Source organism: Haliotis rufescens, unplaced genomic scaffold (genome assembly GCF_023055435.1).
Source record: "Haliotis rufescens isolate VD_foot unplaced genomic scaffold, xgHalRufe1.0.p SCAF_3, whole genome shotgun sequence".
Taxonomy (NCBI): domain Eukaryota; kingdom Metazoa; phylum Mollusca; class Gastropoda; order Lepetellida; family Haliotidae; genus Haliotis; species Haliotis rufescens.
The window spans coordinates 58,915,007-58,942,880 of NW_025964001.1; the positions used below are offsets into that span (position 1 = coordinate 58,915,007).

A 27,874-nucleotide genomic window follows, 5' to 3' on the forward strand; every position below is an offset into this window, starting at 1 on the left:
CTTGCCGAACTAGGCTGGAATTTCCAAGGCTCGATCGTAGCGCCACCAGTGGCTATTACAAGTTATATCCCTACTATGTCCCTCCTATTAACCAATCAGATTTCATCTCTCATATCACTTGCATTTGCTTCAAACAAAATGGTGGCGCACAGTCAAGACGATCTGATCACTGATCAAGATCTATATTGTAATAAAATGGGTCTTACCCCACAAAGTGCATCAAATCACTTGAGCAGCTTGATTAAAAACATGAAACGACACCCAGTTGGCAGTACACATGCTTTGTAAATCCTGCTGACAACCGAAATCAGCATGTTGAATTCCATGTTGTTTACAAACCGGATGTCTAAAGTACTCATGGAAATGAAAAATATCTGTTTTGCTGGATTTAATAATCGACACAAAGCATTAAGTAGATGTAAATACGAAATAACAAAACAACTGGAAAAGTACTAGTCTGGATTTGCTAGTTTTATCTCATTGCTCAATACAAAATGTACTTTACAGGAGGTAATTTGTAGGCAGTTTCAACATTCAAAAATAAAACTAAGTCCAACTTGACATGGCAGAAACAGGCTATAGGCATTATGCAAATTAGCCTGGAAAAAAGTGATCAAAACAACAATAAAAATAACAGCTAATAATAATAATAATATTATTTTTACACACTTTTACGCGTAAAAAGACATAAAAACCTTTGTATTTGTGCCAAGGCCCAATTAGTACTAATTGAGTTGTGTGAATATTTATATATTTTGTATATTAACTGCATTTATTTAAAATCTTAGATCGAAAAAACAGGGTTTGTTTTTTGCCGTGAGTACTTTAGTTCCTTTTTGATTGGACTATACATGGACTCGTTAGTCCAGCCAAAATGTAACTCCGGAATTCCAGCCTAGTTCGGCAAGGGTGGAAACTGGACGTTTATTGTCAGTTAACGCCCTTGCCTCGGGAAGATGATCACATTTTCCCAACAATGAAGCATTGTGATTTCATATCACTTCAATTGACCAATCAGCATTGAGAATCGCTAAAATGCACATGCAAGTATTGTGAAGCTCTTACTCTCAGTTGTTTTATGTATATGATAGCCATGTAGTGTGTCAAATTCTGAAAAATGATCATTTTTTCCCAGAGAATTAGGTAACTTGAAAGCAGCAAGAAGTCGTTTTAACCAGTCTCTGTCGCTGGACCCCAACCACAGCCTATCCCTGCAGCTACAGGGAAGCATGATGTACCACAGCGGAGACTCCCACGCTGCCCTCAACGACTTCAACGTCAGTACAGCAGCGTCACAAATGTAGTTGTTGTCACATGGGCCACAGAGCACTCCTATCGATGCTTGAGTGTACCCTTTGGAAACTAAGTGTTCAACAAGAAGAATGCTTTTGAACCATTTCGAACTTCATGTGGGGCGGTCGGGTAGCCTAGTGGCTAAAACGTTCGCTTGCCATGCCGAAAGCCCAGGTTTGATTCCCTACATGGGCACAATGTGTGAAGCCCTTTTCTGGTGTCCCCCACTGTAATGTTGCTTGAATATTGCTAAAAGCGGTGTAAAACCATACTCAATAACTTGAACCTGGCGTACCTTTTCAATTTCTGAATCTTCAGGACCACTTGTTCATAATGTATACAGTTTACTTGTCTGAAAGAACAATTATCACTGTCTTTATATAATACACACTGCACAAGGTATTTTTTAAGAAGAGTTTCTATCAGCCATTAGACCTCATGTTAACCTTGCTGTTATGATTTTAACCCTGCCCTTGTGCTGGTTCTGTTGAGCTAGCCCAGCGATACCCAATCTCATTAAAATCAGATCTTAGTTCTCGCTGCTGCTAAACAAAGATCTGAGGACATCCCATTACGGGTCACGTCAGACCGACCTTTCGCAAACTCTGACCGACCAATGGAATTACTGACAAGAAGTCGACATTAGTCAATCAGAAGGCAGCTTTCTCGTGCTTTACAGCACTAATTTCAAATTGGCGACTACGCTTCGAAACATATTTTGACAAATGCTCACTTAAAAATTTGAAACCTGAACAAAAGAACATTCTCAGATAGCTAATATATGGTCTAGATTGTATAGATTCAGTCGTTAAGCCCGTAACTATCGTTAGGAATACCCCGTTTTAAAGTTTTCGAGGCTGCATGATGAGAAACCACATTCCGACTGTCACTTTCATGATCTGGTAAGCGACGCTCTGATTGGTCGGATGAAAGGTCGTTCTGACGTGACCCCTAATGGGATGTCCTCAGATCTTTGTTTAGCGGTAGCTAGAACTAAGATCTGATTTTAATGAGATTGCGCGATACTATGCCACAGTTTAATATACTGGGTAGATACCCCATTATGCTGACTACGAGTTGGACAGACATTGTTTTATCCTGTTATTGCCGAGTGACACTCAAAATGAAGACATGTAAATATTCACATAGAAGATGTCTTGTGTGTTTATCTCTTGTAATGACCAAACAATAATGTCATTTCTACAGATGGTTGAAACACTGGGGAAAATATAAAAAGTGTTCAAGTGACAACAACTGTTTAATGTCATCATGCTATTGTTCCAAAGTATAAATGAGACATCGACTGAAAATTTTGTTTCACTAGCAATCATTAAAATCAGATCTTAGTTATCGCTACTGCTAAACAAAGATCTGAGGACATCCCTTTACGGGTCACATCAGAAGGACCTTCGGTGAACTTTGAATTACCAATGGATTGACCACGCTTCAAACATATTTTGACAAATTCTCGATTACAAATTTGAAACCTGAACAAAAGAACATTCTGGAATGGCTAATAGATGGTCTGGATTGTATGGATTCAGTCGTTAAACACGTAACTATTGTTCGGAATACCCCGTGTTAAAGATTTCAAGGTTGCATGATTAGAAATAACATTCCAACTGTCACTTTCATAATCTGGTAAGCGACGCTCTGATTAGTCGGATGAAAGGTCATTCTAACGTGACCCCTAATGGGATGTCTTCAGATCTTTGTTTAGGGGTAGCCTCGGGAAGATGGCACCTTAGTGACCACGACAAGTTTTGGTTCAGGGCTAGTGGATGCCTTTGCCTCGGGAAGATGGCACCTTAGTGACCACAACAAGTTTTGGTTCAGGGCTAGTGGATGCTCTTGCCTCGGGAAGATGGCACCTTAGTGACCATGACAAGTTTTGGTTCAGGGCTAGAGACGCTCTTGCCTCGGGAAGATGGCACCTTAGTGACCACGACAAGTTTTGGTTCAGGGCTAGAGACGCTCTTGCCTCGGGAAGATGGCACCTTAGTGACCATGACAAGTTTTGGTTCAGGGCTAGAGACGCTCTTGCCTCGGGAAGATGGCACCTTAGTGACCATGACAAGTTTTGGTTCAGGGCTAGCGGACGCTCTTGCCTCGGGAAGATGGCACCTTAGTGACCACGACAAGTTTTGGTTCAGGGCTAGTGGACACTCTTGCCTCGGGAAGATGGCACCTTAGTGACCATGACAAGTTTTGGTTCAGGGCTAGCGGACGCTCTTGCCTCGGGAAGATGGCACCTTAGTGACCACGACAAGTTTTGGTTCAGGTCTAGTGGACGCCTTTGCCTCCTTAGTGGCACCTTAGTGACCATGACAAGTTTTGGTTCAGGGCTAGTGGACGCTCTTGCCTCGGGAAGATGGCACCTTAGTGACCATGACAAGTTTTGGTTCAGGGCTAGTGGACGTCTTTGCCTCCTTAGTGGCACCTTAGTGACCACTACAAGTTTTGGTTCAGGGCTAGCGGACGCTCTTGCCTCGGGAAGATGGCACCTTAGTGACCACGACAAGTTTTGGTTCAGGGCTAGCGGACGCTCTTGCCTCGGGAAGATGGCACCTTAGTGACCACGACAAGTTTTGGTTCAGGGCTAGTGGAGGCTCTTGCCTCGGGAAGATGGCACCTTAGTGACCACGACAAGTTTTGGTTCAGGGCTAGCGGACGCTCTTGCCTCGGGAAGATGGCACCTTAGTGACCAAGACAAGTTTTGGTTCAGGGCTAGTGGACGCCTTTGCCTCCTTAGTGGCACCTTAGTGACCATGACAAGTTTTTGTTCAGGGCTAGCGGACGCTCTTGCCTCGGGAAGATGGCACCTTAGTGACCACGACAAGTTTTGGTTCAGGGCTAGTGGACGCCTTTGCCTCGGGAATTGGCACCTTAGTGACCATGACAAGTTTTAGTTCAATTATCATTGTGCACATATTTTTCTGTTTCAGAAATGTTTAGAAATCGACTCGGAAAACGTTCACTGCCAATATATGCAAGGCCTGGCCTACTTAGCTATGGGCAAGTTTTACGAAGGTGTCAAAGCGTCCACAAAAGTAGGTACCCACGCATTTCATGTCACTACCTTCGCAGTGAGATCTGTGCTTGATATTACTGTAAACATGCCACAGTGTCGCTGGTCTGTGGGGACTATCTGACTCATTTGTCAACAGTTGTGGTTGGACTATTTCCTGTAATTGAACCCATCTCCTTCGTAACAGAATTCCTGAGCCAAGTGTCCTCTATGTTTACTAGTAATCAAAATAATTACACTCATACTCTGTCTTTCAAACTCATTAAACTCACATAATTGTGCTCACTACTGCTTCACTAAGTATACCAGTAGCGAGCACTAAGGTCGGATTTTAAAGACATTGACTCAATTTATATTTTAAAATCAAGGAAAAGTTGTTTATTTTTTATAATGCTTACCATTTATTTGAGGGAAATATATCTTTTGATTAAACCTATTAATCTTTATAAATGTACAGACTAAAGAATAGAAAATCGCCATATTTTGCCTTCTTTTTTTACTTGATGAACTGAAAGAATATTCATGGTCCTACGAATTAGAATACAAAGAAATATGTCAGTGCACTTCGTGGGGTAAGACCCAATATAGATCTTGATTATTGATCAGATCATCTGGACTGGGCGCAGCCATTTTGTTTGAAGCAAATACAAGTGATATAAGAGATGAAATCTGATTGGTTAATAGGAGGGACATAGAAGGGATATCACTTGTAATAGCCACTGGTGGTGCTACGATCGAGCCTGGAAATTTTCAACCTAGTTCGATAAGGGTGGAAACTGGACTCTTACAGTCAGTTAACGCCCTTGCCTGGGGAAGATGGTAAGTCCCATACTTTAACATAGACTTGCAACTGTCGCAGTGCTATGATCGCTTTGTGGAACAGGGCTCTGGTAGTTAAGATGGGGTTGGCATGTTAGTATTGTTATTTCCTAATCATGATTGTTGATCAAGCATTGGCTAATTTGTGATCTGTTTATGCTGAACGATGGCAGTATTTTGGAAGTGATAACGTTTTTGTATTTTCCACTTTCAGGTGATGATAAAAAGCGCAGGATCTATAAAAATGTCACCAGAGTTCATAAAAGCTCATTACCTCAGGGGTACGTGAGACTTAATTAATCCTATGGCTACATCTGTTATATGTTGTTTCTTGGCAATTAACAACCACCTCTGTGGCCTAGTGGATAGTGCCTAGTGGTGAAAGCGTTCGCTCATCATGGTTCGATTTCCGACATGGGTACCATGTGTGAAGCACCCCGTGATATTGCTGGAATATTGCTAAAAGCTGCGTAAAACCATACTTACTCACTCTAAATTTTCGGTTCAGGCAAGCAAATCCTTCAGAAAAGGACGTCTGACTTCCATAGGTTAAAAACAAATGAAAATGGAAATACCTGTATTGAGAATAATCATTTTTACCCCGTCTTTTTAGTCACGTCTTTCAATCAATGACGTAAGTATTTCTGTTAGTTATGTCAAACATGGTAAAATGCTACCTGTGTGATGTTACAGAATATGGTCGATATTTACATTCCAAGCTGGACGTGAACCTGGACCAACTTCAACCGGAGTACGATCTGGGAGATGAATTCCAGGATCACTGGGTTAAAACATTGCCATTTACATTTACGGTACGTCATATGTGGTACCATGGTTGTTTGAGAGATTGTTAAAAAATGACAGTTTTACCACATACTTGTGCAGAAATTAACAGGTTCTGTATATAAGATTAATACCTAGTAACTATAATGAATCAATCCGAGACTGTTACCCTCTGTATATTAACATCATCTAGGCTTATACAACTTCTTTGATAGGCATTTAGAAGTTGGAGTACTAAGTAAGGATAAGAATTTATGGATGAACAACTTCTTTATTACAATTAAGAGCGACGTTTCGGTGTAGGTTTTTCAGCCCTCAATCAACCGTGACCAAGGCTATTACATACCCCCCGGCGTACCATCAACTCATCAAAGACCCCAATCAGCCATAATCCCGTTGTTTATTTACTGGCTTCGTCCTTTGTTTATGGCACTGACTTCACCGATGATTGCCATCACTACCCTTGTGTGTACATAACAGGCTTCTCTACTCCAGTATAACAATATCTACCCTACTGTATAAACATTGCCTCCTACGTGTATATATACTTGCTTACTACACTCTGTAAATCACTTGCTTGATAACGGTGTTAAAACCTACACCAAAATGTCGCTCTAAATTGTAATAAAGAAGTTGTTCATCCATAAATTCTTATCCTTACTTAGGCTTATAAAGTCGAATCCCTCAAAACTAGATCTCCATCAGTATGAGGACAAATGTACGGTCTTGAATTGACACAGACTTAATCCCATTCCAGTTTCAAGTCCGTTAGTCTCTGTGTTTCTCATTGTCATTATATTGTCAATGGATGATGTCTTCATATAGTTCTCGAGGGCACAGGTGTTATCTAAGGCGCCGTAATTCGTTATGTGGAGTTGCGTCCCTTGAGAATTGCCAGAAACCTATCATTGTGGGATGTGGGTTTAAATCCTGGTTCACCCCGATTACGTTTCTAGGTTTGTCAGCACCATACCCGTGCTCGTGGGTTTCACCGGAGTGGTAAATGTCTGAGACCTGCATCACTCTGGGCTTTCCTCCCACATTAAGCTGACACCCTGTAATACTGTTTAAATCGGTGTCAAATCAACCTCACTCACTCACTCACTCACTCACTCACTCACTCACTCACCCACTCACCCACTCACCCACTCACCCACCCACCCACCCACCCAAAGGCGACTATGCTTGTCGTAAGAGGCGACTGACGGGATCGGGTGGTCAGGCTTGCTGACTTGGTTGATGCATGTCATCAATCCCAATTGTGTGGATCGATGCTCATGATATTAATCACTGGATTGTCTGGTCCAGACTCGATTATTTACAGACCGCTGTCATATAGCTGGAATATTGCTGAGTGCTGCGTTAATCAACAAACCAACCAACCAACCACAGATATTTAACATTATCTTGGTTAGTATTCTGAACCCCTGTTTTGCACTGTTTGCAAACCCTACTCACAAACTCATGAACTCATTCACTGTTTCCAGAAACCATATCAAGAGCAGCCAGGGTTACAGCCTGACATCAGGTCAGTAGTTTACAAATCACACCGGTTTGATTGATCCATTTCCACCTTCTATGTGTACCGACCTGTCAAGATCCAGGTTTGAAGAGGTCTTCAGCAACCCATGCTTGACGTAAAAGGCGACTATGTTTGTCGTAAGCGGCAACTAACGGGATCGGGTGTTCAGGTTCGCTGACTTGGTCAATACAAGTCATTGTAACCCAATTGCCTGAATTGATGCTCATGATGTCAGTCACTATAAGTTACTGAATTATGTCTCCCCCAGAATGGAGGGAGACATATTGTTTTTGGCACGGTTCCCGTCGGCGTCGGCGTCGGCGTTGGCGTCGGCGTTCCCACCGTTTCCGGACCATAACTTGGAAACCGTTTAATATTTTTTCGCGAAACTTTGTATACACATTAACCCAGCACTGAAGTGGTGCCTTTTGCTATTTAGAGATTTTTGACATTTTCATTTTTTCTTGTTTCCATGGAGATAACTTGAACATAGACTCTGAATGGGGGTAAGCTTTGTTTCCTGACCATAACTTAGAAATCGTTTAATATTTTTTCGCGAAACTTTGTATACACATTAACCCAGCACTGAAGTGGTGCCTTTTGCTATTTAGAGATTTTTGACATTTTCATTTTTTCTTGTTTCCATGGAGATAACTTGAACATAGACTCTGAATGGGGGTAAGCTTTGTTTCCTGACCATAACTCAGTAACCGTTTAATATTTTTTCGCGAAACTTTGTATACACATTAACCCAGCACTGAAGTGGTGCCTTTTGCTATTTAGAGATTTTTGACATTTTTATTTTTTCTCGTTTCCATGGAGATAAGTTGAACATAGGCTCTGAATGGGGGTAAGCTTTGTTTCCGGACCATAACTCAGTAACCGTTTAATATTTTTTCGCGAAACTTTGTATACACATTAACCCAGCACTGAAGTGGTGCCTTTTGCTATTTAGAGATTTTTGACATTTTTATTTTTTCTCGTTTCCATGGAGATAACTTGAACATAGACTCTGAATGGGGGTAAGCTTGGTTTCCGGACCATAACTCGGAAACCGTTTAATATTTTTTCGCGAAACTTTGTATACACATTAACCCAGCACTGAAGTGGTGCCTTTTGCTATTTAGAGATTTTTGACATTTTTATTTTTTCTCGTTTCCATGGAGATAAGTTGAACATAGGCTCTGAATGGGGGTAAGCTTTGTTTCCTGACCATAACTCAAAAACTGTTCAATATTATTTCATGAAGTTGTAACATATTAACCAAGCCCTGAAGTGGTGCTTCTTGCTATTTAGAAGTTTTTCACATTTTATTTTTTCTTGTTTATGGAGACAAGTTTAACTTAGACTCTGTATTGGGATGGGCTTTGTTCCAGAACTAAACTCAACACCCCTTCAATATTTCTGTGTCTTTTGCTTATAATGAAATTTAAGAATTTGATCTTTTCAATATTATTGAATTCAAAGCAATTCTAGCATTAAAATATTGTGAATTATTTTTGTGGGAATGAACAGATGGGGTTTAAAGTGAAGTAAACGAATGAATGGGGGTTAGGGGAGTGGGGGGAGACATATGTTTTTACGAGTAAAAACACTTTCTAGTTATTAACTTAAAAGAAAGCTCCAAGGGGGTTCCTCCTGAAAAATGAAGGTGGGGTGGGGAGGTTCATGGTTGGTTGGTTGTTTTCATGCTGCACTCAGCAATATTCCACCTATATGACGGCGGTCTGTAAATAATCAAGTCTGGACCAGACAATCCTGTGATTGATATCATGAGCATTGATCCATGCAATTGGGATCAGTGACATGCATCAACCAAGTCAGTGAGTCTGACCACCCGATCCCGTTAGTCGCCTCTTACGACAAGCATAGTCACCTTTTACAGCAAGCATGGGTTGCTGAAGACCTATTCTACCCCGGATCTTCACAGGCCAGGTACATTTGTCTTTGTGTTGTCATATGTATCAGAATGTGTGTGTGACATCTACCGTGAAGTTTGTGTATTGCTCTGTGAACATGTCCTCACTAATGACCTCCCTTCCCCCCACTAGAGACGTCACGCCCCAGACCCTGTCCAGCTACCCACCACAAGCACAGACCCTGCTGTGCCGGGCGGAGAAGATCGGCTGGTCCATGCAGGTCAACTCAGATGGATTTACACCCAATAAAAGACTCAATCTTGCCATGGGGCTTGCCTCGATACACATAGCACAACATTTTGAGGTATGTTGGACAAACAATATTCTTAATTTCCACTTTAATTTCTTAATTTTTATTCAAAACGTTACACATTATTCCATTTTCTGGAAAACAGGTAATTAAGTTTATCTAAAGACCCAGTAATAATAATAATAATCATCATCATCATAATCATCATCATCATCATCATCATCATCATCATCATCATCATCATCCACTTATAAAATGCATAACTCCATACACATTGTAGTCTCGAAGCACTGCATTTTCATTACCCCAGTCAAAGGATCAGTGTGTACTTGATTTTCATTCTCAACTCCCTGGGGAGTATAGAACCCAAGCTGCCTGCGAGGCACTGGCTGGTTAACAATCACATTGGGCCATGTGCCACAATCATTCTTTCAATGGCGCTAACATAAGTTTATATGTAAAGTGTGGGACTAGGAGTGACAACAATCGTAGCACTGACAATATATTGTGGACAGAGGTCCATGGCCTCCACAATCTTAGCTCTGACTTTCACAAGTCTGTGTTGAAGTGTTGGCCTACGAGTGACAGCAATCGTAGCACTGACAATATATTGTAGACAGTGGTCCAGGGCCTCCACAATCTTAGCTCTGACTTTCACAAGTCTGTGTTGAAGTGTGGGACAAGGAGTGACAGCAATCGTAGCACTGACAATATATTGTGGACCGTGGTCCAGGGCCTCCACAATCTTAGCTCAGACTTTCACAAGTCTGTGTTGAAGTGATGGACTAGGAGTGACAGCAATCGTAGCACTGACAATATATTGTGGACAGTGAACCAGGGCCTCCACAATCTCAGCTCTGACTTTCACAAGTCTGTGTTGAAGTGTTGGACTAGGAGTGACAGCAATCGTAGCACTGACAATATATTGTGGACAGTGGTCCATGGTCTCCACAATCTTAGCTCTGACTTTCACAAGTCTGTGTTGACATGTTGGAGCTAGTCATAGTGCAAAGATTGCTTTGTGGAGCAAGGCCCAGGATAAATCATACTGTTGAGCTTTGTAACTTCATTTTTTCATTCAGATATTTGTTTTCTCTTTCTGCTTCAGATGAAATGGAAAAGTTATAAAAATACAAAAGGAAGTGGAGGTATGTATAGAGATAAGACATTTGTCTTGATTTGCATGAGTCATTAAATCATATTATCAAATTTCTAGAGGATTTCTTGTGAAGTATTCATGGAAAATATAACAAGTTCTGTCTGATACTGGGATCTGCCATTATTCATAGCTACAGATGCATGTCGGCAGGTTTGTGATTCAAGATCATCACAAAAAAACAGTGTGCATTTTTAAGTGCTCAACGACTTTCGATCAGATTTTAGGAATTGTTGCCATGGCAACCATATTGTAAATGTCATTTTTTAAAATCATTTCTCAGCTTTTTTGTTATGTCTATGGTAATTGTGTGATATTCAGATTGATGAATATTTATTTATGTGCCTCAACTTTGAACTTTATATACCAGTCTGTTTGCAGTAGCAACCATGTTGAAGATATAATTTTGGTAGAATGTTGCAAATGTTCAAGAATATTCAGATAAGCTTCACAGACTCGTGGTACATTGGTGGGCACTATTTCCTGTGCTGAGTTGCCTCCCTTAGGTGTGCCAGGAACCTATGTTTGTTGGCTGAATCCGAGATTCACCCTAATTATGTTTCTAGGATTGCTCGTGCTTCACCAAAGTGGTAACGTCTAAGACGCTACACTTGGAGCTTTGCTCTGACATTAAGCTGACATCCATGTATAGATATGACTGAAATACTGTTCAAAGCAGCTTTAAACCAAACTCACTCATTTGGAAAGTGGATGAGATCATATCCTGAAATCTCTCCCCCAAATGAGCTTCACCAACATGATAATGGTCCAAGACCTGCGTCACTTTGGGCTTTCTCCCACATTAACTGAAATCTGTGTAAATCCTCCTCACCCCACTCACTCATCTTCTTGCAATGTAACCCTAGTCAATGTCACAGAAAGGCCTTTAAGCTGGAGGGAGGTATTTGGAATAGCAGTGCAATATCGTCGCCTAGCCGACCCAGAACAGCCAGTATTGTGGGTGTCATCCCTCCCCGATCACCTCACAACAGAAGGGCATCGGACAGACATCACATTTATAAGGTGGGCCCACAGCTTCATGTGTCTTCAATCAGGTATACAGAATTGAAAGGAGAAAGTTTGGTCACAAAAATTCATCCCACTGTAATATGGTGACACGTCAGTAGTAGACTGGTCATTCTGTCATAAGGTTGTTTATAAAAAGAATTTATATAACTAAAACGATCATATATATTTTTCCTCCTCCTGGGCCCCGTTCGACAAAGGGATAGTAGAGCAATGACTGCCGTAAGCCTATGCTAAAGAATGGGAGTTACGATCATCTTAGCGCTACGATCGCTTTGTGGAACGGGGCCCTGGTGTGTTCTGAATGAATATGGACCTCCTGATTCCTAATTTGTAACTTCCTGGGAACAATGTTTCAAATTATTTTTGGATCCATTTTGTTTTTATGTTTTTTAAAGGCAATTTGTTATGATAAATGGAAACTGCTCCAGTCTATATACTATGGTAGGATGGGTGTTTAATAACTCTGTTTCTATACCTTGTGTTTGTTTTGCAGGGGATCAGTAGCTAACCTAAAAGTAATGCAGTATTTTGACCTGGTGTTTAAACTGGCCAAGACAATGCTAGAACACTATACAGGGTAAGACCATTTGAATCCATAATAAATTAATCATTAGATTGTCATCCCTGCCTGTGTGTGGAGCAACCACACCTCATATTGTTTTGTTGGTCCCAAGTACCTTCAGATGAAGAGAGCGCCTCAGTGGTCTAGTGGTATAGCGTCCGCCCGGAGAGCGGAAGGTCTGGGGTTCGATCCCCGACAGCGCCATACCAAAAGACGTTAAAAGATGGTACTTGTTGTTACCCTGTCTGGCGCTCGGCATTAAGGGGCTAAAACAAGGACTGGTCGGCTCGGAGTCAGTATACTGTGTCTGAGTGAGGTATTCATGTTAAACTGCGGCATGGTATCTCAGTGAGCTAGCACTATAAATCGGCATCAGTCCGGACTAGTACAAGCAGCCACACACACACATACATGCATGTCACTATATAAGTGCAATAATCTTGGACGCGACGTTAAACCCCATTTCACCTCACCACCTCAGATGAAGAATTTTGTCACATGTGTTTCCTTTTTTTGATGAGCATTAACAGTTAAAACAAGGACTCGGCTTGGAGTCAGTATACACATGTACTGTGTCCGAGTGGGTTATCCATGTTTAGCTGCGTGATAGTATCTCAGAGGGCCAGCACTGAAAAAACGGCAAAACCGGACTATTACATGTAGACACTATGTAAGTGAAATTATACCAAGTTCACCTCAACTAAACTCAACTTCATAAAATGTTTATGTCTATGTGAAAACTACGGAAGCCTTTTAGGGCCATTTGTTTTTTTGTATTTTTCAATACTATCTTGAAATTTCAAGATACAGAAGTTGAAATTTCAAGATATTAAGTTGAAATTTCAAGATACTAAGTTGAAATTTCAAGATAATAAGTTGAAATTTCAAGATAAGTTGAAATTTCAAGATAATAAGTTGAAACTTCAAGATACTTTCTTGAAATTTCAACTTAGTTTCTTGAAATTTCAAGATAGTATTGAAAAAAACATAAAATCAAATGGCCCTAAAAGGCTTCCTTAGAAAACCAACTTGAAGCTTTTATTTTCGGATTTTCTGTCCCAAGTGAATGAATGCAGTAAATCCCTCATCAAATGCCTGGCAGTTACACCATTCATTTACTAGGGGCAGGTAGTCAATAATTCCTCGTAGCTTCTTCATTATCCTGTAATAATTAGACAACACAAAACGGTACAACAAAAGAAATTTCTGTTCTGATACGGTACGATCAACATTCCGTTATTGATGCACTACTTCAACAACAGGATTATGTTGCATCTGTTACACAGATGAATCTTTGTTGTTGCGAAGTGTTCGTTGTCTTGTAATAATGGTAAATCAGAGATGGACTATCATGGAACTAACTATTTACCATTTTTGATGTTAACAGTTTGAGGAATGTTGTTTCAGGGAGGGTGCGGTGTCCTATGCAGATGTTAACAGTTTGAGGGATGTTGTTTCAGGGAGGGTGCGGTGTCCTATGCAGATGTTAGCAGTTTGAGGAATGTTGTTTCAGGGAGGGTGCGGTGTCCTATGCAGATGTTAACAGTTTGAGGGATGTTGTTTCAGGGAGGGTGCGGTGTCCTATGCAGATGTTAGCAGTTTGAGGAATGTTGTTTCAGGGAGGATGCGGTGTCCTATGCAGATGTTAACAGTTTCAGGGATGTTGTTTCAGGGAGAGTGCGGTGTCCTATGCAGATGTTAACAGTTTGAGGGATGTTGTTTCAGGGAGGGTGTGGTGTCCTATGCAGATGTTAACAGTTTGAGGGATGTTGTTTCAGGGAGGGTGTGGTGTCCTATGCAGATGTTAACAGTTTGAGGGATGTTGTTTCAGGGAGGGTGTGGTGTCCTATGCAGATGTTAACAGTTTGAGGGATGTTGTTTGAGGGAGGGTGTGGTGTCCTATGCAGATGTTAACAGTTTGAGGGATGTTGTTTCAGGGAGGGTGTGGTGTCCTATGCAGATGTTAACAGTTTGAGGGATGTTGTTTCAGGGAGGGTGCAGTGTCCTATGCAGATGTTAACAGTTTGAGGGATGTTGTTTCAGGGAGGGTGCGGTGTCCTATGCAGATGTTAACAGTTTGAGGGATGTTGTTTCAGGGAGGGTGCGGTGTCCTATGCAGATGTTAACAGTTTGAGGGATGTTGTTTCAGGGAGGGTGTGGTGTCCTATGCAGATGTTAACAGTTTGAGGGATGTTGTTTCAGGGAGGGTGTGGTGTCCTATGCAGATGTTAACAGTTTGAGGGATGTTGTTTCAGGGAGGGTGTGGTGTCCTATGCAGATGTTAACAGTTTGAGGGATGTTGTTTCAGGGAGGGTGTGGTGTCCTATGCAGATGTTAACAGTTTGAGGGATGTTGTTTCAGGGAGGGTGCAGTGTCCTATGCAGATGTTAACAGTTTGAGGGATGTTGTTTCAGGGAGGGTGCGGTGTCCTATGCAGATGTTAACAGTTTGAGGGATGTTGTTTCAGGGAGGGTGTGGTGTCCTATGCAGATGTTAACAGTTTGAGGGATGTATTTCAGGGAGGATGCGGTGTCCTATACAGATGTTAACAGTTTGAGGGATGTTGTTTCAGGGAGGGTGCGGTGTCCTATGCAGATGTTAACAGTTTTAGGGATGTTGTTTCAGGGAGGGTGCGGTGTCCCATACAGATGTTAACAGTTTGAGGGATGTTGTTTCAGGGAGAGTGGGTGTCCTATACAGATGTTAACAGTTTGAGGGATGTTGTTTCAGGGAGGGTATGGTGTCCTATACAGATGTTAACAGTTTCAGGGATGTTGTTTCAGGGAGGGTGCGGTGTCCTATACAGATGTTAACAGTTTGAGGGATGTTGTTTCAGGGAGGGTGCGGTGTCCTATGCAGATGTTAACAGTTTGAGGGATGTTGTTTCAGGGAGGGTGCGGTGTCCTATGCAGATGTTAACAGTTTGAGGGATGTTGTTTCAGGGAGGGTGCGGTGTCCTATGCTAACCTGAAGGAAGACATCAGGAAGGCGCAGTCATGCGAGGACCTTCTTTCAGTCGCCAGGGTAAGCAGGAGTAACCTGAAGCTGTGATGGCATGTACAGTTGTAGGTAGCATCAATAAAGCCTCTTACCAAACATTACTTCCTCAACCCACAACCCATTTAGTGTTTCGGGGGGAGGGGAGGTTTCACCCACAATTTATGTTTCCATCAAGACATCCTGTGATCAGTTATACATTGTATTTAGCATGGGGTAGAAACTAAAGGCAACATTATTTATGCTAATATTTGCTGAAACAAACCAGTTTTCAACTTCTGTTGTTGTGAGCTGTATTGAGCCAAACTTTATCACAGTAAAAGGTTTCCAGTATCACAATCGGAAATTCAATATGGCAGTCAAGTGGCCATCTTTGATTTCTTTTTATACCCACAAATTGTTTTGTTGAAGGCGGTTAATGTATTTATTTTTTTCAAGGTATCTCAAGGGCAAACAAATACAGCTTTTGATCAATAAAGATAGAGTCTTGTAAAATTTAGAATTGTTTTGCCATTTTTGTAGTCTGCTTTTTTTTTGCACAGAAGAGAAAGATCAACCCGCATGGGTTTCTTGTGTCGACACAAGTTCCCAGTATGACAAAGACCAAAGAGGAGGATCGGTTAGACGGCGCCATGCTGATACTGACAGAGGACTTGTGAGTAGAGTAACACTGTTGTTCATAAGCAGTACCGGCACACTGGTAGTTTATCTATTGTTCTGTGGACATAGTTGTGTCATTAACTTCTTGAAACATTGGTCTAAGATATGGTGGGTTATTTTCAGAAATGGCAAGATTGTGTTTGCTCTGAACGTAGCCAATACCCAAGAGCGGATGACGATGTACTCGTCGGAGATGGACTATGTTTTTACACAAATACAGGACGAGATCAGGAAGACAGGCCTCAGCAAAATAACTGTAAGTGTTGGGGAAGGGCACATTGTGATTTGCACCTAAAGTGATAGGGCATATTGCCTCAGTTTGTGTACCCTCTCGCTCGCTCGCTCACTCACTCACTCACTCACTCACTCACTCACTCACTCACTCACTCACTCACTCACTCACTCACTCACTCACTCACTCACTCACTCACTCACTCACTCACTCACTCACTCACTCACTCACACACTCACTCACTCTGTTCTGTTCTGTTCTGTTGTCAGTTACCTAATAACCTATACCTCTATTGTTGCAGGACATTGACCAGATACTCAACCTGATTGTCTCCCTGGTGTACTACTTTTACAACCTCATGCCCCTCACCCGAGGCTCCAGGTATGTCCCTAGTGTCTTACTTCTACCTCACCCGAGGCATCAGGTATGTCACTAGTGTCTTACTTCTACCTCAGCCGAAGCATCAGGTATGTCACTAGTGTCTTACTTCTACCTCACCTAAGGCTCCAGGTATGTCCCTATGTACTTCTTCTACCTCACCCGAGGCTCCAGGTATGTCCCTAGTGTCTTACTTCTACCTCACTCGAGACTCCAGGTACGTCCCTATGGACTTCTTCTACCTCACCCGAGGCTCCAGGTATGTCCCTAGTGTCTTACTTCTACCTCACTCGAGACTCCAGGTATGTCCCTATGGACTACTTCTACCTCACTCGAGACTCCAGGTATGTCCCTATGGACTACTTCTACCTCACTCGAGGCTCCAGGTATGTCCCTTTGGACTACTTCTACCTCACCCGAGGCTCCAGGTATGTCCCTATGGACTACTTCTACCTCACTCGAGACTCCAGGTATGTCCCTATGGACTACTTCTACCTCACTCGAGACTCCAGGTATGTCCCTAGTGTCTTAATTCTACCTCACCCGAGGCTCCAGGTATGTCCCTAGTGTCTTAATTCTACCTCACCCGAGGCTCCAGGTATGTCCCTATGGACTACTTCTACCTCACCCGAGGCTCCAGGTATGTCCCTATGTATTACTTCTACCTCACCCAAGGCTCTAGATATGTCCCTATATGTCCCTAATGTACTATTATCATTCGCCGCGCGAAAGCGCGAAGCGGGGGATATATTATTCACGACCGTCCGTACGTCCGTCCGTACGTCGGTCCGTACGTCCCACCTGTTTGTTGCCGCGATATCTCAAGAACTAAACACTGGATTGTCTTCATATTTGGAACTATGGTGTATATACAGACTCCGCAGACACCAGTCGGTTTTGGTGACCTTGATCCCATTTTCAAGGTCACAGCAGACAAATCTGCTTTTAGAGTTGGAAAACGGTGTTGCCGCGATATCTCAAGAACTAAACACTGGATTGTCTTCATATTTGGAACTATGGTGTATATACAGACTCCGCAGACACCAGTCGTTTTTGGTGACCTTGATCCCATTTTCAAGGTCACAGCAGACAAATCTGCTTTTAGAGTTGGAAAACGGTGTTGCCGCGATATCTCAAGAACTAAACACTGGATTGTCTTCATATTTGGAACTATGGTGTATATACAGACACCGCAGACACCAGTCGGTTTTGGTGACCTTGACCCCATTTTCAAGGTCACAGCAGGCAAATCTGCTTTTGGAGTTGGAAAACGGTGTTGCCGCGATATCTCAAGAACTAAACACTGGATTGTCTTCATATTTGGAACTATAGTGTATATACAGACTCCGCAGACACCAGTCGGTTTTGGTGACCTTGATCCCATTTTCAAGGTCACAGCAGGCAAATCTGCTTTTAGAGTTGGAAAACGGTGTTGCCGCGATATCTCAAGAACTAAACCTCTCGATTGTCTTCATATTTGGAACTATGGTGTATATACAGACACCGCAGACACCAGTCGGTTTTGGTGACCTTGACCCCATTTTCAAGGTCACAGCAGGCAAATCTGCTTTTGGAGTTAGAAAACGGTGTTGCCGCGATATCTCAAGAACTAATCGCTGGATTGTCTTCATATTTGGAACTATAGTGTATATACAGACACCGCATACACCTGTCAGATTTGGTGACCTTGACCCCATTTTCAAGGTCACAGCAGGCAAATCTGTTTTTTGAGTTGGAAAACGGTGTTGCCACAATATCTCAAGAACTAATCGCTGGATTGTCTTCATATTTGGTACTATGGTGTACAGGCGGGGGATATTTCGTCACTCTGTGACAAATACTTGTTTTACTTCACCCAAGGCTCCAGGTATGTCCCTATGAACTACTTCTACCTCACCCAAGGCTCCAGGTATGTCCCTATTGTACTTCTACCTCACCCTAGGCTCCAGGTATGTCCGACAACTTTTGGCTCCGTAGAGGAGGATCTTTAAACCATATCATACAGGATTACTCGGTGTTGATTCCAACAAAGAAATTGATGACAGCGTCTTTGACAGTATCACAATTGTAGGACATCATATTAGTGTATTTGGAATTGAGCTGTATTTGTATCAAACACTGATGATGGACAAGATTTTATAAACCTAAGGCTTTGTGCTGCAAAAAATAATTAGAAAGATGCTCAGTGAGAAAGTATAGTACATGGATCTGTTCTCAGTCCATGTGTTGTGGCGTGTCCACTGCACAATGGTTGATTGTCTCGGTGCCCTTGTTGCAGTGTTGTGGCATACACAGTAGCCCTCGGTCTGGTCATGTCGGTGGGGAGACAGGTGACGGGGAAGATACCTACAGGCAAGGTACGTGCTGCTTCATCCTGTACATCAAGACTGACTGATTATGTAATGGGTCGAAAAGTGGTACTTTTTTGTAATTTTGCGATTTTGCAGAGTTGCGTCCCTTGGGCACACCAGAAACCTATGATTGTGGGTTCGAACCCAGGTTCGCCACAATTATGTTTCTAGGTTTGTCAGCACCATACCCGTGCTCGTAGGTTTCACCGAAGTGGTAAACGTCTGAGACCTGCATCACTTCAGGCTTTCCTCCCACATTAAGCTGACAGGCCGTGATATAACTGGAATACTGTTAAAAATGGCGTTAAACCCAACTCACTCTCTCACTAGTTTACAGTTTCAGAGAGTAATATATACAATATCTGTCCGAAAGTGTTCCACCAATTCGATGCCTATATGGGAATTTGTTTTCAGATATGATTTTAGATACTTTATTTGATAAAATTGTTAATGTAAGGTATTTTCTTGATTGACAGCTATAAAATAGCACAGCATTATCTATTTCATTTATGATATATACTATTCAAAAGATGTTAAAGAAGATTCTTTCATATGACTATAATTAGTATATCCAGCCATGACAGATTTACTATAGTCACATGAAAGAATCTTGTGTTCTTTAACTTCTTTTGAGTAGTATATACAACAAGATTGGTGTTAATTAACCTCCATTAATCCATAAGATTAACACTACCTGAAATTAAAGCCATTCTGAATCCCATATTTAAGTTTGTATTCTTAGGTGCAAATTGCTGGAATATTTCAGGGCCTAGATTTTCGAAACAATCTTAGCCCTAAAATTATCGTAAAGTTATCGTAAAAAAATCGTAGGCTATCGTAGCCTATTTTTTCGAAACTATCGTAGCCCTAAGATATCTTAAGTTCTAAGATAGCCCTATACCTGTCGTAAGTATATTTTATCCTCATCCAAGATGGCGGTATAATTTGCTCTGGACATTTTTCATGATGAAGATGACAATGATTTGATGACAAGACCGAGGATATTCCGAGACAGAACTCGTCCCCTCGATACGCTTGACGACTTCGAGCTATTCTCCCGCTACAGATAGGTGTCGTAGCTCTGAGCGATCTGCGACAGTTTTACGATTGTTTCAAAAAACTATCTTATCTTAGTCTTAAGATATCTTATCTTTGAACGTAAGTAGTTAAGATTTATCTTAGCTAAGATCGTTTCGAAAATCTAGGCCCAGATGTTGAGTAAAGCAATACTTATTCATTCATTCGGTTTGTATTAACTATTTGTATAGGATAGAATGATGAATGGTGAAATAAAGGGAATTTTTTTAGACATCTGTTCCTATAATATGATATATCTGTAGTGATGTGATGGTTAGAATTGGTCTCCAGCAACCCATGCTTGTCGTAAGAGGCAAAGGGGCGGTCGGGTCGCCTAGTGGTTAAAGCGTTCGCTCGTCACGCCGAAGACCCGGGTTCGATTCCCGACATGGGTACAATGTGTGAAGCCCATTTCTGGTGTCCCCCGCCGTGATATTGCTGGAATATTGCTAAAAGCGGCGTAAAACCATACTCACTCACTCACTCACGTAAGAGGCAAATAGCAGGATTGAGTCGTCAGGCTCGCTGACTTGGTTGATGCATGTCATCCTATCCCAGTTGCGTAGATCAATGCTCATGATGTCAATCACTGGATTGTCTGGTCCAGATTTGAGTATGTAGCTGGAATATTGCCGAGTGTTGCGTTCAACAACAAACAAAATGATGTAATGGTTTCAGCTGCTGGAGCTGGAAGCCATGCTAGCAGGTGCCCCGGATGCTTTTGTAGCTGTCTCTAAACAGTGGATGAATATCAAGAAGTAAGTCTACGCACCTCTCTACCAGTGCTGTGGTTCCAATCCAGACCAACATGTTGTATATGTTAAGCAAGTCTTTGAATAACTTACGTTATAGGTGAAATTATTTAGTTTAGATCATCATAAAAAATTGCAAGTGAAATTGCCTCCACAAGACGCATTATCATCACATTGAAATAGTTCCTTGAGAGAAAATAAAAAGTGGCAGGACATCACAGTCACTAGTTGTACTTTTGATCACGGGGATCCTGGGATAGAATAGGTCCCCACCCGCCCATGCTTGTTATACCCCCGTTTGCGAAGTAAATCGGGGGTTTGTAGCGTTCCGTTCGTCCGTCCGTCCTTCTGTCCGTCCAAAATTGTAGATTTATGTAGATCATCATAAGTATCTGTGCTTTGTGTTAGTTTGATTTCATGAATTCTTTACCATATCTGTTATGGCTAGATGAAAATTATTAATTTATTGATTTTCTTATATGATATTGTTCCATTTTTTATGTGTTTTTATATGAACAATTTTTGGTCCTTCTTATGTACCTCCTCAATCAAATTTTTATTCAAAGGTGTTCATGGTGATCTACTTCCTCGTAGTGAACACTGGTAACATGGGAGATTTGGGCGGGGGGGGTCAATTGTCACTGGAACTCAATCTTAGTTTTTAAAACATTGAAGTTAAAATCAGTTAGAAATATGTAATATTTCATTAATTAACAATGCATGGAGTAGTATAGGTAATGATGGTTCTGCCGCAACTCCACTGGAGCTGGATTTATATACCTATACTGCTACTACAGATGGAATTTTTTATGCCAAAATGATGATGCGATTTAATGATAGTCATAAGATTAAGTTAAATTGGCTCTAGCTCACCAATACCTGGGGCCAATCATTGCTTCAATTAGTATAAAAATGATGATGTGATTCAACGAAAGTCGTTTTAAAAGAAATATCAATATTAATTAATAATGGATAAAATTTACTATAGCCCACGAGGATATTGGAAAGGTGTAGGAGCAATAAAAAAATTAGCCACCACGGCTAAGGTATCTAAAGATGTGGCCAAGGATTGGTTAAAGAAACAAGCGATGTGGCAAATATATTTACCGGCACCGCGTTATATACCGAGGAAGAAGTTTGATATTTTTACAACTAATGAAGTTCATCAGGCTGACCTCTTGTTTCTTCCCCACGATAAGGTAAAACGCAAAACGTATAAATACGCTTTAACCGTTGTGGATGTGGCTAGTCGATACAAAGAGGCTGAGCCATTAACATCGAAAGAATCAACAGAGGTAGCTAATGCACTGAGTCGCATATATAAACGTGGACCGCTAAAATGGCCTAAGCTATTTCAAGTAGATCCCGGTCGCGAGTTTATGGGATCGGTAACTAAACTGTTAACAAAGAACGATGTCAAAATAGTCCGTGGTGAAAGAGAGGCCCACCGCAGTCAAGCTATCGTCGAAAGATTTAACAGGACATTAGCGGAACGTTTGTTTGGCTATCAGTATGGGATCGAAATGAAATCGGAGCGATTGAGATCAACCGAATGGGTGACACGATTATCAGCCGTTGTATCAGCGCTGAATAATGAAGTAACGAGATTAATAGCGAAGAAACCATCCGATGCTATTAAAATGAAATCCGTGACTTCCGAATCTTCAGCACCGAGGAGAGGCAAAGAACAAAAACTTCCGGATAGAGTAAGGGTAAGATATTTATACCAGGCAGGTGAACTCGAAGGAGGCCTACGTCGCGCAACCGATCCCATATGGTCCCTTAAGACGTATAACATTAGTCGATTGGTTACGAAAGAAGGAGAGCCCATTCTTTATTATCTTCAAGATGGACCGGGTAGGGCATTTGTACGAGAAGAGTTGTTCATAGTTCCCGATGGTACGGTATTACCACCATAACCATAAGCATAGGTATTTACACCATCATTATCAATCCATCTCTTTGTATCTAAGGGGGATAATGATGTCTTGTTCATTCTTAATCCATATATCCTATGATCGTAACTTCTTAAAGAGTTCATCTCGTGTTTGAACGTTCTACCGTTGAATAATGATTCTTTATACTGTTCGTGTTTGATATGCTTTTTTACAACGTACTTCTTAACGCCCTTAGCTTTTCTTATCTCTCCATTATCGGACTTCTTTATAGAATACATCTTAGGTCTTAATCCCACATACTCTGCTATAGGGGTCCCAGCACATTCATCCTTCATCTTACCTAACACCTTTTTATTTACTACGCTGTGCAGTGGATTATCTTTAGGGTAATCGCTCGTGTCGTACATATCTATTTTTTCTGCCATATCTTTATACACATCCTCGGTTTGTATTTCCATCAACAAAGAATCTGTGTCGGTATATAAAACCTCGCATCTATCGCCGTATTGCTTCTTAAGTTCGTTGTAATAAAAGTCATACATTAAGTGTTTTGACAAGTCGAGAATACTCATACCGACGTACACCGGTCTGTTGAATTTTATATTACTCTTCTGCATATGCAACGCGGCTAAGTCGTTATCAAATATCTTGCTTCTGTTAAAAGCCGGGCTGGCTATAAGTTTCCTGAGTCTTTCTTCCTCATTAGATCTGACTAATTTAACATCAACACGCTTCCTTAGATTCTCCATAGTTTTACCAAATACTGAGTTATTCATGAGCTTATACAGATTCTTTTCGAAATCGCTGGTAGCTATCTTTCTTAAATCTGTGTTCAACCTTATATAGGGCTCCATCCAAGGGCTTTGATCAAACTTTAGAACTCTGTGTATTTTCTTAAGTTTCATACCTAACGATAGATACAACTGGAGATTTCTGTAGTGAACTATATATTTTGTTTTATCCATCAAATTTGGTACGAGTTTTTCTACGTTAGCTAACCTACTATTACCCATCAAGGAGCGTTGATATTCCGACATCCAATCTTTATTAACCATTAATCTTTCGGGAGCTAGCGGATAACTGTTGTGATCTTTATGTAACGAACTTGGATATTCCAAGTCAACTTCTAGTATGTACCCTTTATTCACTTCGATATTATAGATATTATTCACATTGATATCATCGACCCATTCAAAACCACCCGTGGGTAAAGGTTGACTCATAGCCCATCCGTACAAATTGTTAGCGTCGAGATATAATATGTGGGTTTCGGGTTTACTGGGATCGTATCCTTCCACTAATTTATTATTAGCCTTAGAATACCTTTTAGCTGCCATCGATATACCACCTCTTAATCCTTTCTCAATAAACAAGTGCATATCGTAATCTGTGAGTAGTTTTAGTTCTACGCCGGTCTTCTTCAACAATGCATCCCACGATAGTCCGGGACTGGAATAGTACCATGCCGGGTCCAAGCCGTATTGTTTGAAACACGTCTTTCTAAATATCTCGAATATATCGGCGAGTAACAGTACATCGGTTTTTAAGTACAGATCGTGATAATCGCCTAAATTCTTACAACCTAATTTATCCCAGACCGTCAGAGCGTGTTCATAATCGGCATCTGTTATTCTAGATTCTGTTAAGTTACTATAGAATGATTCGAGGGGTGGTAATTCAGTTTCTTCGAATCTAGACCAATCATCCATATATTCGTAAGGATATACACCTTTTCTCAGCAACAAATGACGAGTTATCTTATCGGTATATTTATTTGTTATCGCGAAGTCATCGGGATTGTTCGCATTAGCTAAATTGTCCAGGGAAGATAACAGAAACTGTACGGAGTCTATGAATCTAAGCCCATTACTTTGCTTTGTTCTAGATTTCCCATCCTTGTCCCTATAATGTATAGGTTTAGTCAACGAGAACGATATGTATTTTTCCATATTGTTAGGAATGCACGTTAAACCGCCGTCGGTCTTCGAGATAGCTTGCATAATGAGATGTGAATCGTATCCCCTAAGGTTATGAAACACAACGGGGATGGGTATTGTTTGAGCATTCATTTTTAGTTTCAAGTTACACTCGTTATGAGCGGCTCCCCGATAATTACCCGTGACGTGACAATGATCTCTTACGGAATCCCCATCTAGGGGTTTATTACAAACGTGACAACTCGTTGACTTCTTATGGACCCTCCAATCATCCCTCGTCATACGCATGGGTATCTTACACGATAGTTTTTCCCTGATTATTCTCTCTTCATTTTGTAGATATTCTAGGAACTTTCCCGCTGCATCGGGACCTCTGTAAATCACGGGAGGGTTTGTTTTCCCATCATACCTTACAACTATGTATCCAAACCCACAAGGAATATGTTCTTGAGTTTTGTACGTAAAACTATTATCTTGATTATTATGGTTGGTATTTTCTATGGGTTTGATAAGCGCTTCGAAGTCGGCGTAAATTACGTACGGTACTGGCATTTGATTACAATAATGTTCAAATTTTAATATATTTTTTCCCTCTTTAGGCATATCGATCCTGATAGCATTCTGTCCAACACCTCTACAGTCTTCTTTATGCGCTTCTAATAGATCTTGTCTGCTGTACCCATGCAGGCATCTTTCACAGAAATATTTCTTTCTAGCATGTTTTGTTTGATCGTATAATAGCCTGTTTAAACTCTTTATCCACGTATAATGATATTTACCATCTTTTTCGATCAGAAATGAATTGATTCTGGGGATATTTTCCGGAGCGGAGCTTATCCTGTGTACAACAATTCCTTTAGAATGTCCGAAAACATTTATAGCTAAATTATTTTGCTTTTCTACCTTATCAATTTGTGATATTGGTGTAGGTTCGTCTATACCATCGAAGTTGAGTCCATCGTTTTGGGGATAGCTAGAAGGTCTATTTGCAATTTTAGAATCTACGGGGAACAATGCAGATCTTATCATCATTCTTAAACAGTCATCAGATTTATTTTTTACGTTAATTATGGCTTTTTTCTTCTTATAATACGGAGGTAAATCTATATAAGATCCACCTTTGAAAGGCATATAATTTGCTATATCTAAATATAAACTATCGATTTTATCAACACCCCAACCCGAACCTCTATTAGTCCAGCGTTCTAAAGTTTCCTGTATCCTCTGAATTGATGTATCTAATGATGAGTTTATAGTATCGGATTCGGTTATAACTTCTTGATTGCTACGGAAATATGGTTCGATATATTCGGTGCTATCGTCTGTGTTACTTTTACTCAATGTCATTTTAATCGTCAGCTGGTATTTTATACTATGTAAATCATCTAATTCCTCGTTAATTTTACTCGATATGATGGGCTTAATATCGTTAACATCCATGTTGGAATTAATATCCATCTTCCAACCTCTTAGATATTTACCAACGCCGGCGGATGTGGGTACAAATATTAATTCTTGTTGTTGATTATCATCATCATTATCATCATTATCATTATCAACATTATCAATAGGTTGATTATTATCTAGTAAAGCGATCAATTCAGCTCTTCTCATTCGAGAATAACCTCTCAGCCCACCGTTTCTCGCTCGAGCTTTGAGTTCTCTAACAGTCTCGGGTTTGTTGTATTCCAAACCGAGTAAATCAATCAATTCAGCTTTTCTCATACGAGAATATCCACGCAGTCCACTTTGCTTTGCCATAGCTTTTAATTCTCTGACAAAAACCATTGTGGTTGAATGGTATATGCAAAATGAGACAAATGTCTAATTGGTTGTTTTCATATATCTAAATACATATTCTCCCCAACCTATTCCTCTCATTGATGTAATCTCTCTTCCTAGCATAAATAATCTGGTTCCTGACCCTATCAGCACCGTGTTCCTTGCATAAACAATAACGACCTTTGACCCCTATCCCGCATACAGAACACGTATAGTTGATGTTTCCGCGCCTGATGTAATAATTGTGTATGCCGCAGTAAAAAAAATCAACACAGCGTCGGTTACATAGGGTAGTCTTTCCCATGAGTGTAAACTTGCAGTTATTCATGGTATATACATCTATCATATCATTTGTCTAAATGCAAATCACAGCTACACTGTGAGATATTGATTATGCATAGCCACAGCTGTCACTCCGACTTATGCATGGTATAGCTGAAAATCAATACAGAAGTCAATCCCAACATCATAAATGTGATCTCTCGGTTCTTTTGTTCCTCTGACGGTGTATAAAACTGACTCATTGTTGGTCTCGGTATTGGGTCTAGTTTTTTCCCATAAACGAGGAAGTATTCGTGCATGGCAGATTCAACATCCTTAAACGTTTGAATTGAATGTCCTTCCTTAATCAGTTGTTCATGAATAAAGTCTAATCTCTTCATTCTCTGCTGTGTATATTGTAACTGGGCTGCTTGGTATTGTTCTAAAGCTTTATTATGTCTTTTCTGCTCCGAACCTCTCATACTAGAAAATAAAAAATTACTCCCCGAAAAAGCTAGAGCATTAACAATAGCTCCACCGACCATCATCGCAATTGATGCCATATGTATAATAATATAAAATATTCAAATGTTTAATTACTTCATTATGTCTTCCGGGATAAGTCCTTGTTTGATGAGCATATCCTTCGTTGCCATAGCTAATCCAATATCCAGAACCATCATTGGTATGTCATATCCATTAAAATCTAGCTTGGGAGGTGTGGCTTTAGTAATCATTTTAACCATACGGGCATAGCCAATGGCCAAGCCGGTGACCACCGCTGAATGATACGTCGCGTTTACCAACATTTTACCATCTGTAGCTGGAGTAGTCATGCTTCTTATAGCATTATATGGGGACTAACCTCTAATTGAACTTGTTGTTGCGGCGGGGGTGACGATTTCTCTTCTCCGGTCTTATAAAAGAACCATACAACCGCTATACCAGCAACTCCTACTAGTGTCCATGTTTTAATCGGATTTGAATTATTTATTAATTTCGCTTTGCGCGCCAGCCCACCCTTTCTTCCTGCGGCTATTTTCAAAGGATTCTTTGTCACTCTGGGTTTCTTATTCACATGTGGTGCATTCACATTCACTGGTGGTGGTTCCTCATTCACTTGTTGTGTGTTCACTTGTTGTTCCGCAATCTGTTGTGGTTCCTCGTTCACAATCTGTTGTGGTTCCT

At 40.9% G+C, this 27,874-nt stretch overlaps 1 protein-coding gene across 5 annotated transcripts in view; it reads left to right on the top strand.

Annotated features, from left to right (window-relative positions):
• LOC124151112 (tetratricopeptide repeat protein 13-like) overlaps positions 1-27,874 on the top strand; it is a 54,376-nt gene that overhangs the window by 14,789 nt on the left and 11,713 nt on the right. For 4 of the 5 annotated variants that reach the window (XR_007223199.1, XR_007223198.1, XR_007223200.1 and 1 more), the window contains exons 10-24: positions 1,136-1,277; positions 4,239-4,343; positions 5,355-5,421; positions 5,834-5,952; positions 7,411-7,451; positions 9,497-9,668; positions 10,723-10,762; positions 11,637-11,793; positions 12,293-12,376; positions 15,304-15,385; positions 15,901-16,013; positions 16,142-16,274; positions 16,552-16,631; positions 18,907-18,985; positions 20,735-20,814. Coding sequence is in view for 2 of the 5 variants with exons in the window: in XM_046523432.2 (XP_046379388.1) it covers positions 1,136-1,277; positions 4,239-4,343; positions 5,355-5,421; positions 5,834-5,952; positions 7,411-7,451; positions 9,497-9,668; positions 10,723-10,762; positions 11,637-11,793; positions 12,293-12,376; positions 15,304-15,385; positions 15,901-16,013; positions 16,142-16,274; positions 16,552-16,631; positions 18,907-18,985; positions 20,735-20,814 (1,494 nt within the window). In the remaining 3 variants the exon portion in view is untranslated. The remainder of the gene's footprint in view (positions 1-1,135; positions 1,278-4,238; positions 4,344-5,354; positions 5,422-5,833; positions 5,953-7,410; positions 7,452-9,496; positions 9,669-10,722; positions 10,763-11,636; positions 11,794-12,292; positions 12,377-15,303; positions 15,386-15,900; positions 16,014-16,141; positions 16,275-16,551; positions 16,632-18,906; positions 18,986-20,734; positions 20,815-27,874) is intronic. The other variant, XM_046523434.2, reaches the window with a different exon arrangement.